We start from the raw sequence: 16218 nt of genomic DNA, 5'->3' as shown, positions 1-16218 counted from the left end.
AAACGTTGTATTAAGTGTAAATTTGGATTTAAAGCTTTCGTGACTGCAGGGATTCATATTCTGAATAACTGCCAAATCGCTCTCCGTGGTGCTAAAGTTAAAAAACGCCACTTTTTTCAAAATTTCTTGCTGTGGTTTTCACACCTGATGATGATTGCTTGTGTTGCAGTCGAAGCGTCGTGAGAATTTTATTGTTTTATATTTTTATTATTTTATTGTTTCCCTTCTACGTGACTTTACCGAAAGAACCAAGAATATGAATCCCTGCAGTCATGAAAGCTTTAAATCAAAATGTATTAAGTGTGTTAATTGATTGAGATAAATAATCAACACATTAAGCCAGGAGAGTAATAAATGTCCGACATTCAACTTTACTAGTCACTTTAACAATAAACACAAATACATCATATTTACAAGTTCCAGAAATGTACAACGGCTTAACATTTGAAATGCAAAGAGAAGCAGGAGGCAACACATGTTTAAAATTACCACATGTAACCAAATGAACCCTTGGCCAGCCATACTGGGAGTTAAAGCAAATCTTTACAGAACATGAAAGCTGAGAACAAAAAAAAGCACAAATTCAGTAGTGTCATACTTGAGAACATTAACAAACACATGAGTTTGTCGATGTATATAAAATACAGCAAGGATATCAGAGGTACTCCATGTGGACATTCCTGCCATTGTAACTGCATACGGATGAGGTGGTTTCTTGGTATACGTCCTGCACGTTTAAACCCGTAAACCACTGTAAAAAATTGTATTACATATACATGATATACTATTCTGGTACACACAGCATGTATTCAGTTTCAACATTTTAAAAGTACCCGAAGTGTTGTGTTGCATGTGACTTGCTACCAATTAACTCACTTGCTCTAAGAAACAAAAACGGTTTCTGTTATTAACCAAGTAAACGTAAACAACTATTCACAATCTAAATTCACAAGGCAAATTAATATGAACCCTTCGTCTCAAAGCGACAACACTGGTATGTTGTCTGGCTCTGAGCATAACCCGTTAAAGTCCTCTTGGTTTAATCACGAGATGGTCTTGTTACGAGGTGAGAAACAATCCCCCCCCCCCCCCGTTCAATTTAATGAACTGTAAAGAGTCGGGGATCAATTAAATTCAAGAAATAATTTGGTAAATGCAGCACCTATACTGGCTGCGAGGATCACGTGAACTAATTACAAGATATACTATTCGTATATAATAGATTCTTATTCGCACAATTCCAGTCACGTATAGTGAATATATGAACACACTTTAAATGATTAATTATCGCTAAATTCCTATTTGTTACACTCGGGTTCACAATAGCTGTTTTCCTTAAAACATATTTATCAGTTATATGAATGAAAATTTAAAATTTAGTTTACTTTTGAAATAGTTCCTGTTGCCTACATGTTTTTAAGCTTATCACTTTCAAATAAAGCAGCAATAACTTCCTGTGATTAATTTTGATTGAATGAGCATATGCACACGCACTACTGTACTGCCCGAAAACAGCCAAATGTTTGAATTCTGCACAGAGCTCAAAGTGAAAAACAGCCAGAATTAATCTAATACAGCGTGTCAAGTCATACGCTAGAGGTGCACACAAGTTGCTTGTTATTTAAAAATCAACGACACGACTGTTGTGCAGTCAGATTTAACACTACCATCGTAGATGTACTCCAATTTAGGTTAGTGTTAGAACCAAGCGGAAGCACGGGCACGAATTTCAATTTCTACAATCTCACACACGCATACGTGAAAATTAACTCTAGTTCAAACCCAGTGGGTGAAAGAGAGGCACGCCAACTTCACATTTCACTTCACTGGGAATATCGTGAAGGCATTAATATCATGGCACCATTGTAAATGTAACAACCTGAGGATTACAAAAATAAATCAAATACTGGTACCGTATGTAGTACATCAAAAGTGTCAAACTGCTCATGAGCTAAATCGTTGTTGTATTGTATAGAACTTTGCCAGTGTTTTTTTTTTAGATGTCTATTTGCATAGAACAAATTTACAATACAGCAGAATTAGCTTTATGATCAATGTTGCTTCATATAGCCAACATATTTACACACTATATGCCAACAGGGACACAATGCACTTGAAAAAAAAAGAAACACACTGGCAAATCATCTTCAGGCAGCCATTTGACAATCCTCACAAACAATTAAAATACACATTGTTATAATACAGTACAGGCTATAATAAACCATTACACAGCTCATTAGCATTATATCTACACATTTGATCACATAGCGCTATGAATTTTAATTAACCAATGACCAAGCTAGATGGTTTACAAATTATATAGGTTTCCAATGTTGGTAACACAGTCTTGCAAATTATAGAATTTCTGTATGAACGGGTATTTACAATGTATGTAAACAGATGTTTTCTTGTCAGCTGAAAAAAAGTACAAAGTACTGTATATACAAAAATGCAGTTTTAACACCTGAAACCGAAACGGCGTGATGCACATTACTTGTTTTACTACAGTGAGACGTGAATGAACCATCGTTCCCCGCTCACTTCGCCTTCTGGCCATGGCATATATTTACAAATAAAGGAATGATGGGGGCAAGGCCACCAATGAAGACCCTACATAATCCCTACTGAATTCTGATCAGCAACAGTGCTTCATATGGATGACCTAAAAGGCATCGCAGGCGGGTGGGACAATTGTGATATCATGCAAGTCTACGCGTAGACACACATTATACGTCAATACTCGTATGTAACTTCCAGGCGAATTGTCAGGTCCCGTTGCGTGCCCCACTAAGGCATCCGGTCTATTTTCGAAAAACGCGAACTCAAAACGGGCATCGAACGTGTGTCCAGAGCGTGTGTACAATCGTATTGCTGCGGGCCGAAGTTACGGGACCCCGCAGTTTCTGAGGGGGGGGCATATTGTACAATCCTTCTGCTGAAAGACTGGTAGCGCAGCTGGAAGTGCAGGATATATAACCCCCCACATTTAGCACTGTCAACGGTATTTTTTTGGAAAGAGACCAACGAGGGGCCAATGGTTTTTTTTCACATCAATATATAAATAAGCTACGAGCAGGATAAAGGCCGTATTAAAATGTCGTCGACAGATGGCCACTTGGTGGCTCAGAGGTTAGAGCTCCACTAAATTCCTGGCATGCACCCGTGATCCATAATATAGGTTTTTGGGTGAGATCGCGTAAAACTATAAATGTGTCGTTAAAACCCGCCACCACCCGACACAGCCAACGAGGAAGGGTTGTCACGTAAACAGAACATGCCAATTTGTCACCAGTGGTGGCGGGTTTTAATGACACATTTATATATTTACGCGATCTAAACCAAAAACCTATACAGTATTATGGATATTGGTCGCGAAAGCCTACGTGTTCAACAGGCACCCGTGAATAAACCAAGTTCTTGAGTGAAGCAAGTGGACGGACTCAACCACCAATGACTGAACAGAGGGAGAAAAACAACCCACCATGTTCATTTTGGGTTTTCACTTAATTTGGCAAAAATTTTGCTCAGCCAATTAAATATCGGTTCGGCTGTTATGCAATAATTTCATTTGAGAAACGGTATAGGAAAGCGCAGTAAAGGCTAAAGAGGCCAGTGGAAGGACTTTCAGAAGTTCTGTGAAAGTTTTCTTCAGCAGGCCATTTTCCAACATGTGGCGTGCAGCTCTGTGAAGTTCCCAAATGGATGTCTCAGGATTTGATACCGATAGCACACTGGCATTTTAATTATCAGAAATATATCTTAAAAAAGCAACAAAAAAACTATTTCAGAAGATTGATGGAACATGCTGGGGTGCTAGTTTGCCCTGAACCTTACATATCTTATGTAAAGGATAAGGGTAATTTTAATTCATGCGGAAACCTTTAAAATGCGCAATTGGCAAAACTCGTAATGTTAGCAGATATCCTACTTACCTAAGATGCACAACTTAACACTTTTAAAAATGCATTTTAAAATGGCACTGCTTTAAAAAAAAATCAACATCCACAAGTACCGCTACATCTCTTTCCCATTGCCATGGACTGTAATCTTTGTTTGTTCAGCACCATTGCAATATGGCTTGCCATGTTGCGGCACTGTAGGAATTGTCTTTATTATTATTATTGTTATATGTAAAGCAAGGGCAACTACCAACAAGGCAAGTGCCTTTAGCAATGAACTACTAATGAGATGGGGTGGTGGCATTAGCATCGCTGCCTATGTCCAACACCAACGAAGACATTGTACCAATTGATATATTTTAGTCGGAAGGCCCAAGTCTGGCTCAGTTGGTGTCATCCACGTGCACTTTCAGAACAGCAAAATAATTTTCTGGGATTGCAGCAGCAGCAGATCTGGCATTTCTAATGTATCTAACGTAAAACTGCACATTTTCTGGAAAATTCACTGTTTCAAAATCTAAAAAAACCATTGGCCCATAAGTGTCGTCCTTCCCGCTGAAAGAAGTCCTGAGGTACAGTTGGTTGATGAAAGAATGGGGAGGAGTGATATGACGTGCAACTTTTACACTTCACAGCATGCTTCCACACAAACCCATCTGACGGCAGCGAGTGATAAAAACGTTATCTTGCGCAGTTATTATGGCTCTTCACTCGGCGCTGACAGCTACATTTTGGCATAGGGTTCAGGTGCACAGAAAACAGGTTTGAGTGTTTCTTGCGTTGAAAGTTCCTCTTGTTGAAATCTATTGCATAAGTGTCCATGTTAGACCTTTTTGTAAAAAAAAAATGTATTTTCCATTGTGATTGGATTTTGCAGATACATAACAAAACATCACAAAAGATTCATCGTTGGTTTAAAAAAACAAAGTAGTTGATTTTTTTCTGAGCACCACCACAAGCCTCGTCTTCAGAATACTAACAGGAAATTGCGTCGGGTGAGCAGTTGAAGTTGCCGAGTTTGCACAGGCATCATATTTCAAATACAAATCTAACGTACAGCCTTCAAAAATCAGATCTTTTCTACAAACTAATTTCGCAAAGAAAACAAATCTCGACAACACCATCAAACTGGTATCCAGTTCAATAATTGGTATAAAGTTATGATTATCCAAAGACGGTAGTGTCTTCTTAAACTGAACATTTAACGTGGAACTCATTAAAATGATCCAACAACGGTGCTTAATGTTAATTTCTTAAAGCAACGTTTTGTCCTGGATGTTACGTCAGTCTATGCCACTGTAGCTTTGGTCTGACGCAAACCTGTAAAGAGGTTGCAGACACGTGACGCTCCCTCCTCCAAGGAGAAAGTCAGTAGGTACACATCTCACGCCCCTCTATTTGCCATTGAGGCCTTCAACAATTGCCCTGTTAAGCGTTGCTGCCACGGTTCCTTCTTCAGTGGCAGTGTTTAGTGGCACGCAGGTCATCAACAACCCTTTAATGTCCCTTGTCTCTTTAAGGTGATCATCATGAGCCATCGTCTCTGAATCTTCCTCGCAGCACTCTCGCCTATAATCTCATTATCTATAACCAATAGATGTTAAACTAAAAGAGCAACGATTGTTCCACCTACGTCACCACTACTGTCAATATTGGTGATGTGCATGGTAAAATGTCAGCCTTGAAGTTCATTCTTGAGGGAATATCAACAGCTCTCATTGCCCATGCACACACAAAGAAACTAAACTAATACAAAAATCCTACCGTAAATACTGATACTGGGATTGAATATTTAACTCCAAGGAAAATGTTTCTTAATGGATCTTTTTTCGGCTACAAATGATCACATGCTATTCAGCAGAGTTTTTTGAATGGGAGACTTAACACAGGCTCTCGTGTTAATTTTACTCTTAACAAAGCAATCTTTTGATTGGTATTACAACACAAGCATGTACAATCCGATTTTATAGACTCTTGGGAAATAGTGAATTGAAAAGCAAGATAATATGTTGTCCTACTGTTCCGTAATGTATTTATTATCAACTATATGTTAAATCTGATCCAAGGCAAGATTTAACTTATATCCGTTCTAAAAAAATAATATAATTTTAGCAGTGTCTTGTTTGTTCAAGGTTTGAACCCAGTAATGCTGACTTATTATCCCATCTTAACACATGAGCCTCCCCAATAAACTCAACCATGTCCTTCCTTTGTAACTGAAATCCATTACATTCTACCCCTTAAGAGTGAAAAACAAAACAGTCGAATCCATGAAGAAAAAGTATTAAGTCTTCAAAAAAGAGATGCAATAAAAATACTTAAATTTGGAAAATTTCCATCAACTACCATCTTTTACACTTATGTCAGTTTGAAAGTAAAAATTCACAGTTGTGTATTGATTAGTGTCCGTGGCAATGGCCAAGGTTACTCGTGACATTCCAGCAGTGCCAATGTTAATGCAGGGTGGTGACGTAGATGCTGTCATATATGAGGGTTCAGGTCTCCCTGCCGCCATCCTCCTCCATCCATCCATTCAGTTATGACTTCATTCACAAACGCATCTCCAAGCAAAGCACCTCCATTGTGGCCAGCGAGGTAATGGTCTCTGTGACGAATATTTTTTTTACTCTGTTAATGGCAAGGATCCTCAGTGTTATTGTTGTTCACGGTTTTAGCATGACTAAGGGCTTCGCTGTCTCTCGTAGTGTTTGGTACTGTGAGTCAGCTCTGCCTCCACTGTGAAGACACTTGCAGGTGACCACAGTTCTGCCGCTGCTATTAATATTCACACTATCAATGCTGCCACTACTTGCTGCCTCCGGGTTTCTCTCTAACGTAGGAGCACAATATTTCAGGATCTCTTCACTTTGTTTTGCTCTCACTTCCATACAGGGAGCAACTAAAGTCGTTTCACAAGGCACAAGTCTCTGTGTCGTGCGCTTCTCCGGCGGCCAATGAGGAAATGGCCACGATCACTGTAGTGTTCTCTCCAACGGAAGTTCCGTTGCCACCAGGGTTACTGCTGCCGTTGCTGTTGCCACTATAACACATCTTGCGCATCAGCTGAACCCTCTCTTCCACGCAGCCGGCGGAGAGGCGGGCCTCAGCCTCGTGGTCCCAGCACTCTTCGATGGTCTCACAAAGCAGAGCCAAGCCCTGGGGACAGAATAATTATTATTTAGTGCATTTCATATTCGCGCCATTCTTAAAGGCACTATGTTTCACAGAAATAGTTTGCAGTAATTTAGACAGAAGAGAGCAATATATACGTTTACTCCAAATTTTGACATTTGTAGGTAATGTCCCAAATGTCAGATTTGGATTATGAAGCCAGCAAAGAATGGGCTACTCTTTTAGAATGGCCTACTCCCGCAGTAATTTTAACGTCCACTGTGAAGCAGATGGAGCATATTTTACAGTTAATACCACCTGCAGTAATCACCAGGGTGGCCTGTCGGTTTCAAACCGTGAACTTTTTTCAGAAAGTAGCTAATGCATTTCCGCTGGCCAATGTCACCACTCAAAAAAAAAACGTAGCAGTGTGATGACGTTCTCACCTGCCCCTACAGGACATCTGTGAAATAGAGCTTTATAGCTCATCGGATTCCTCCTGTATAATTATTCTGATCCTGATGACAGCCTATGTGCATACATACCCCATGATACCTTCGTTACATTTACACAGCAAGAATTCATCTCTAACCACAAACATTCATGAATCCAACCCGGATTTCCCACAGTGTACACAATTAAGAGTGGCTAATAAACTTATATGTGGATTGCACAGAAGAAAAAAAACCAGCATGAATTACCGTGTAAATGTATAAATGAACAATCACAAGTCAGTGCCACTGAAGTCAGAGCACTCGATTCACACTGCACATTTTGACACCAAACGGAGGGAACATCCTGCCATGTTATCCGCCGGAGAGATGGAGCAACGATATCAGTTTGTGCAGGAGCTCGGTGCATTGTTGAATCACAGGACTGTAAAAGATAGTGGGAGCTTGGACGGGCCCAACAGTGGATATATAATATCATTGCTGATGACAACTCAATGACACCCACAGAGATGAGCAAGACCACACTGATTGTTTCCATAAGGCAGCACTCCGAGTTAAAAAAACACTATTCCTGACGAGAAAGTGAATTTTCAGTTTATTTTTAATTCCAAAATTACCAAGGAGAGAAATAGCCAAACATCCTTGCAGTAATTTTAAAAAAAATTGTCTCAAGACAAAGCCGAGAGCTTTCCTAGTAACTCGAGCAGTATTGCTTTTATAATTATTAACGAGCTTACGGCATGTTTCCTCCAGCAGGGCTTCAGGGCGGGCCGAATGCGCTTCTGCACCACCAGCTCCTGGATCTCGTCGAGTGAGGCGTGGCGACCCAGCTCCTCCTCAAACGGCAACGTGTAATCGCCCACAGGACCTGGGGAAGAGCCACACGAGGTCCACGGCATCAGTGCCTACAAACTGTCCAGAGCACTTATGGACTGCAACAATGGCTAGAGGGTGCTTGAGCAGCACGGAGAACAACACAATAAGGCTGGTGTAGGTGTGCGACATAACGCTGGCAAAAATCACTCGGTCGCTAAGTGCTCTTCCACTTCAGAGTAAATGGCTTGCATATCAAATGTACTGAGTAAACTGGGATAGTCCATGGCTCATCTGATCAGGGACACACTTTGAGATGTAAATTTATCATCTAAAATTCGGAGCTGCATCTCTGAATAACCTATTAATGACTCGTCAGCATTCTCTCCACCGATCCAGTTTACTCTTGTCAACACTCAAAGCTTTTGGCCATTTCATCAGAGAACTAAGAGCATCATCTTCTGTACCCTGTAATATTACAATATTTATTATTCTCTAAAATTGGACAGTGTCCTGATGCCACAGTCCCCAATGTTAATAGTATAAACATAAATGACCCCTATATCGCATAACACTGCATATGCTTGCACATTAGACACTGCGTCTCACCTGTTTAAACATTAAGCAAATTACCGACTAATTGATTGACTACATTGCGATGGCACCATATGTTGGGAGACCACGCTACCCATAACTGCACTGCTGTGCTGGTTGTGCACGCAGCTAAACAACAGAAACCATAGCAGGCCAGTGGGGACAGTTTCTCAGCGAGTCACCTGTGGAGGGCACCATTACCACACACACACAAGGTCAGTTTACAGTAGCCCCGTGGCACTCGACTTCTGGAGCTCCTTTTGGCGGTATTTAGTTTGTCGTCTTTGCCCCGCACCTCCGATTAGCATGGCTGGCTACGTACGGTGCAAAGGAAGTTCAACATATATACAACATGTACACTGTCAATGACGATAGCTGAAAAGCGGTGAGCCTTTAAGCAGCCTGAACAAATTGAAGAATTTAAAAGGCTCAACCCGTGTCCTCGGTATAATAGTATTGACAACAGTATTGACAACAGAGTATTGAATTAATCCCATTGAACCAACCTGGGAATACAAATTAACATAAGCTAGATACATATCTAGAAGCAGATGATCTAAACTACAATGTTGATTATGAACACAATGCTAGATATTGTATGATATAAATGAATAACGACGTGTGAAATTATTTGATAATTCAAATCTATATTAAATGCAAACTAAAACAAAGGAATATTGTTCAACGTTTCCACATATTTACTTGACAAATTGAATTGTAATGTGACCACTAATCTGTCAGCAGTGCGCTAAACGCCTTGGCTTCAGAAATACATTTTGCTATGGACCGCAACAAGGCGTACGTAGTTGATCTGTCAACGCCAAACCAAAAACCATGGCAGGCTTTTCAACAAACTTGACGCAATGTTTTTGCCGAGCTCCACTGCATTTTAAACTCGGGCAGAACACCAAATAACCAAACTCATTGGGACAGCAATGCCTCTTATGATATATTTTCCCAGGCCACTACTGGGCTGGTTTATAACATAGGCTGTTAAACATGAGGTGATCCTTTGGCTCGGGAATTGGCATATGCCGTCAGTGACACCAGTGTGGTGCTTCGTGTGCTGCTTTCTGGGTGGCAAGCACATGGCAAATGGGATTGTGGACCAAACCTGTGGATTTGGAATGCCATCTCCTCATTATGTCTGGGTGGTATTCTATAGGTGTTCGAGTATCTGCCGATAACATTTTAATGCAGAACCCTTTTTAAAAAGCTGAGGCTCAGCTAAGATTTCCCTAATAGATATGATTGCCAGATGTGCAACAAAAAGATATTGTATTTTACGAGAGCCAGTCATCATTCAAGCACATATACATATAAATATATATATTTTCAAACAATGATCCTAATTGTACTTATCCATCATGAGATAAATAAACATCCTTTTGACACTAACAAATCAGCAGGCCATCACATATCAATGGTCATCAGAAGGTACTACTACTTCGTCACCTCAATGGATTTTCTTGCACGTGTTGTGTGTACGTTTGAACGTCTCTCTTTACCGTACAAGTGGGTAGCCTTAGCGTAACTGCAACACAATTCCAACCATTAATTCCAACCCCACGTATACTATTCCTGGCAAAGAACACCATTTTTAATTATTACTACAACCTTGCTCACCGTAACTAAAAAGTGATTTTAGCTACAAGTTAGTATCTATTTTAGGTGTGTTTATGTGAGCAATAGGGATGCCAATGCCGCTTGAAGTGTTGGTGGCCCCACCACTTAATGGTGAGTTTTGCCAGCTGATATAGGCACTCACTAACGGCTTAAAAATACATAACAAGCAAAGTAAAAACGAGAATTTTTTTCCATTATGGACTGTCCATTTCAAGAAATATTATGACAGTGAGAGTCTATGTGAAGTCTCAAGAGGATGGGTGTGGCATTGTAAATACAACATTAATCATGTGAATAGAGTGGGTGAGGTGCATCTAGAGGTTATAGGGGTTTATTATTTTTGTTTAATCTTTATTTAGCCAGGATATACCCTTGAGATTCACATCCAAATTTCAACAGGGTCCATGCTATATGGCAGCAGCGCATCAATTATACTTAACATTTGCAGAAAAAATCACTAGACATAACCAATCCAAAATAAACACTAAACATACACTGCTTTATACATGATCAAATAAAGAACAAAACATATTGTTTTTTTACTTTAAATAAAAATGATTAAATATTCACAAAAAGTTACATAAAGAGTAAAACATTATTTACATTGTTAAGCTAAAGTAAGTGCATGGAGAGGCAGAGATGTTATCAATCCCTCCAGGTCTTAGGAGTGTTCACAAAGTAAATTATTGCAGGTGTTTAGACGGTTAACAATAGCATGTTTCCACAAAAGGCGATTGCGACATTTAAAGGAAGGCCGTCTAATGGGCGCTTTTTGCCTGTATTCTATTATACACGTGCACAAGCATACCTCTAAAAGCATTGGCACAACAGCTACTTCCGGAAGGTGTGTGCGGTACTTACCATCAACGGCCGTGCAGCGCGAGGTGAGCTCCCACAGCACCAAACCCAAGGCGTAGATGTCAATGCGGAGGAAGGCATCACGCTGGAAATGAATGGCTCCTTCGAGCACCTCTGGAGCCATGTACCTCATTGTGCCCACCTGCACATACGTGGCAAGGCAAACAGACATGGCGGAGTGATAAATTTGAGGACAAACACCACGATTTTTTTTTTTTTTTACAAACGATAGCTAAGCAAGCAAACAAATACACAAAGCACATTCATAACCGAGAGCACAACTGGAATCCTTCAACCGCAGCGAGCTTTGGCAAAAACCCTCCTGTAAAGTATTTTAAAAGGACATTGCTTCATGATTGTTTTAGGAGCTTTGTATTTCCAAACAAGGGATTTCAAGGCATGCTTCTTATTTAATGAATAGCACATGAATAGCAAGACAGAAATCCCTTTAACCCCCAGTTATCTTCAATACAAGCTGTTGCATTGCACTTAAAGGGCACTTAAGCTATATATCACTTCCCTTTCTTTATTGGCTGAAACTTCCAGATTAGAGTTTCCATGATGTGCTATTAAGTTCTGGCCATCACAAATGGATGTTACAGTACAGAGAGATAAAACTATACTTTGTAATTTAATGGAAGTGCTGAAAAAATAAGATAGCGCAGTCGCCTGCAACATTGGGTCTTCAGGGTGGTTATTTTAAATAGTTTCTCCCCCCTCCCCACCTCAAGACCACACCCTGGATGTTAAATTCAACATAAAGCATAATAAAGGTTTTTGGGTTAGATCGCGTTATTTATAAATGTGTCGTAACCCTCCACCACCCGACACGGCCAAACAGTGTGTCACGTTTACAAAGGACAAATAGTTCACTACTTTAACTATTTGTCCTTTGTAAACGTGACACATTTTTTACTGTTTGGCCGTGTCGGGTGGTGGAGGGTTACGACACATTTATAAATAACGCGATCTAACCCAAAAACCTTTATCATGAATAATATTGGTCGCGAAAGCCTACGTGTTAAACTCAACATAAAGCAGTCAGGCTGATCGATGAGCTTGTACTCGTTGATTCATTCCAGCCACTCGCTCATCGGCAGTCCTTTTCACTCTTCTATCGCAACCACCATGGTTACTGTTCCCGTGAACTTCAATCGTCGACTCATCCTCCTCCTCCGATGTTGAAGATTCAGTCTACTGGACTTTTCTGTGTCATCCATACGGTGTTTAACCACTGCAAGCCAAAAACACCCCTCTTTTTGTATCTTTCCTCACAGTATTCACCTTTGTGGAGTTCCCTCCCTATGGTCTTGTTTCCAAGTTCTTATTACCTTGCTCGATTCAATAAACGTATTCACTTTTTCTATTGCACATATTAGTGCGGTTTGTTGCCGTCAGGTTGGCATTTGACTCTGCTTTACCCTACGCTCTGCAAACCAGGATTTTAAAAGTGTATAAATATTCACGATTGCTTGGGTACACACCTGGCCATGGGTGTCGCCTGGTGGTTTTCCTGGCTCAAACCTCACAGCTAGACCAAAATCGGCAATGCAGGCTGTCAGGTCGCTCTTAAGCAAAACATTCCGGCTCTTCATATCCCTGCCAATGAGAATGAAAAATGCACGTTGAAAGGCAGGGAATGAGAAATGTTTGTTAACAACACACATACACTCAGAAATGAAAGGTGTTTATGCAAGAAAAACAGTGAAGGTGAGTGTACAATTTAATTTTAAAAGATTGCATAGAAATACATTAATGATGGAAATGAGATGTACTCTGCTCAACCAAATGCTAATCCAGTCTGCTGCTTAAAGCAATGTACGATGAAAGTGATGCATACCATCCATATACACCCACATTATAAAAATGTGTCTTCAACCCGATAAAAATCAACATCACCTTCATTTATATGAGCATTATTGCAACGTGAAACTTAATGCTTTAGTTTTCTGGCGAGGATGGTAGGTTAAGTGATAATGCTTACAGATATATTTCTAAGAAGATGAGTACCTTTCGAGCAAGAACCAATCTGGTAATAAAAACAAAGTTTACAGCAGTGGGATTCAGTTTAATAGCAATAGGATTCCAGAAAAGGAAAAAATACAAAACCCTGGCCTAATATGTAAGAATATATTCCTGCTGTGTAAGCAGTAATTAAAGTTAGTAGGGTTGACACAAGGCACACTTTATCCAAGTGGGCCTCAGCAGGCTTTAAAGTACAGCCAATGCAGGCAGCAATTACAGCCTTTGCTATTTGCTAAAACAAACATAAAACCCAAACAAACTGGGACTTGGGCCCATCTGGCTCCTTCCTCTTGTCTACTCCTTGAAGACTATTTAACCCCTTAAAAGGAAGCACACCGTTAGCAATCTTGGCATGGCCCATCTCTGACACTCAACAAAAAAGCGTATTAAGAAAAAGGTAAAATCTGCTTCGCTTGTTGAGATGCATGAAGATTTTTGCAAGGGTGAACAGTTACCTAAAGTACTTTGTTAAATTCATTATTTAGCTGAAAAGTTATTTTCTACAATTAAGTTAACTGTATATTTTTTAGAAATAAAAAAAAACTAATTTGCATGACAACACCAGCACATGGCCTCCTCTTATGAGAAATATGAAAGTCTTTAATGTGCACGTTACAGGAGGGATTATATTCCAACAAACCCTCTATTGTAATTACAAGGTAGCACTGGGAATCAATCTGTGGGCTCTATGCAAACAATGTGAAGATCATGCTAACCACTAAGCAATCAGCTGCTAAAAATGTTAGTATTTATGTGATTGCCTGTTGTATTATATTAGTTATACATTTTTAATGATTATCATGATCATGCTTATAAGATAAATATAATGTAAACGTGTTCATTGGACACAATTTGCAATATTTAAAGGTTTACTTAAATGAAAAGCTTTTGCATTGATGTTATGAAAACATGTTTTGGAAGTGGAATTAAGAGACAGGACATCATGCAGAGAAGTCGGTCATTGTGTTTTAGGGCTGTAGTCCAATTTTTGATTTAACTTCAAACAAGAAAGTATGTGACCAGCTCAAACAAGCAATGAAGTAGGACTGTTTGCAGCCCTGAGCCCACATTGCAAATTTTATTTTATTCACATGACCGTGATCAGTCACTGTGTATAGGATGGATCAGTGACGATTTCCCACAAAGTAGTGCTGACAAACCAATCCCACATGTAAGCAAAAACGAGGCAAAACTTGTCTACCCTTACCTGTGGTGGCAATGCCACTTTCTGACATCTAACCCAAAACCTCTATTATGGATATTGGTCACGAAAGCCTGCATGTTGAACTGAATGAGCGCAAGTCTCTCCATAGGACCACAATTAACATCTGGCAAAAGGGTACACATTTGACGCATCTTGGAGGTATGTGCTGAGATGAGTCCCCCGATCGTAAATTTGAATTCACAACCTTCCAAAGGCGAATTAAATGCTGCCAAGCAAAATGTATAACTTGAGCCCGCAAAAAAACCCATTTGTCCAAGGTAAAGGCTTGTACATGCTGACACAGCCTGCTGAAACGTTATCAGGTGAAAAGCTTTGACAGGTTTTTAGATGATGGCGACGACGTGGCAGCATAAGGATGCCACCGCTACAGGGCCGACCGACCTGTGCGCTATGGAAGGCTTGAGGAGCTCTCCTTTGGGGCCCATGGCGTCCTCGTGAAGGTAGGCGAGCCCACGCGACATGGTCTCGGTGATCAAACACAGCTCCCTCCACGTGAGCACGTTCCCCTTGAGGTACTCCATGAGCGAGCCCTGCAAGGGAAGTCTCTTAGTCATCCCCCCCGTCTGTCCCTTGCGTGACTTTTGGACATGGACACAAGGCATCTGCATTGTATGAGGGGTCATTGATAACTCTATAGCCTTACATTTACACTGTTTCTATGTTAATAATACTGTCATTTTATATAGTGCCATTCATGCTATTAGCATCCCATTATGCTGTACATTAAGGACCAAATCCCATATGAAGCCACTACCAAGCATTAGAAAACCCTACTACCAAGTTAAATAAAACATGAATAAACAAATTAAGAAATGGTACTAAAACAAAAAGCACAAAAAATTATTCTATTAGGTCAAATGTTAGACCAAGGACATTATTATCACCCCCTGAAAAAAGTCAACTGTTTATACAGTACACAATTAAACAATCTCTCATACACACTCAGCTTCTCAAATGGCAATCATGCAAGCACATTAAAAAAGCAATGAGTATTTATACGATATAACCCAATTCATTTCAGATGTAAGATTAACAAACGAGGAGATGTCTCCAGTTTGGTACAACTACATATGGCACACATATGCTCGCATTATAAAATGGGTCCTCAGAGTATACAGCTGACTATGTCAAACACTTCAAAGGGCATGAAGGGCCATATGCTATGAAGAAGGGCCATTGTCTATAGGCAGTGTTATTGATGAAAGTGAGGTTTTTGAATTTTTGCGCACCACCAACAATGCATTATCACCAAATAATTATGTTAATCTCGATACATTGGCTAGCTATTGTCAATCACCGTGAATCTCACTGCATATTACAAAAGGTAATTGTGACATTAAAAAAAAACGCATTGGGACTTTTTTGTAAACCACAGCGATGGCCAATCTTGTTGCATAGCTCAATAGAGCATTAATGAAAATTACACTACAATTATGTTGTTGAACATGTGAGTAAAGCATTGTTCGCCCCTTTCTTTACTTCACATTGGATATTGGATTACATACTGTATCTGCCAACAACATCAAGCTGATTTCTTTTCACTTGGCAGTGACTCAAATGGTTAAGTGAAATTCAAGGTCAAAGTCATTTGGCTCTAGCAGCTCCTTAATGGAAT

At 40.0% G+C, this 16218-nt stretch overlaps 1 protein-coding gene across 2 annotated transcripts in view; it reads right to left on the bottom strand.

Annotated features, from left to right (window-relative positions):
* Positions 1–351: 351 nt before the first annotated feature.
* LOC116940847 (activin receptor type-2B-like) overlaps positions 352–16218 on the bottom strand; it is a 49213-nt gene continuing 33346 nt past the window's right edge. For both annotated transcript variants that reach the window (XM_032951111.2, XM_032951112.2), the window contains exons 7-11: positions 14985–15133; positions 12838–12952; positions 11357–11495; positions 8200–8330; positions 352–7055 (exon numbers count right to left, since the gene is read on the bottom strand). In XM_032951111.2, the coding sequence (XP_032807002.1) occupies positions 6810–7055; positions 8200–8330; positions 11357–11495; positions 12838–12952; positions 14985–15133 (780 nt within the window). In that variant the 3' untranslated portion in view covers positions 352–6809. The remainder of the gene's footprint in view (positions 7056–8199; positions 8331–11356; positions 11496–12837; positions 12953–14984; positions 15134–16218) is intronic.

Source organism: Petromyzon marinus, chromosome 10 (genome assembly GCF_048934315.1).
Source record: "Petromyzon marinus isolate PM22_M1 ecotype Great Lakes invasive population chromosome 10, UKy_Petmar_22M1.pri1.0, whole genome shotgun sequence".
Lineage (NCBI taxonomy): Eukaryota > Metazoa > Chordata > Hyperoartia > Petromyzontiformes > Petromyzontidae > Petromyzon > Petromyzon marinus.
This window is presented reverse-complemented; position numbering and strand designations above follow the sequence as displayed.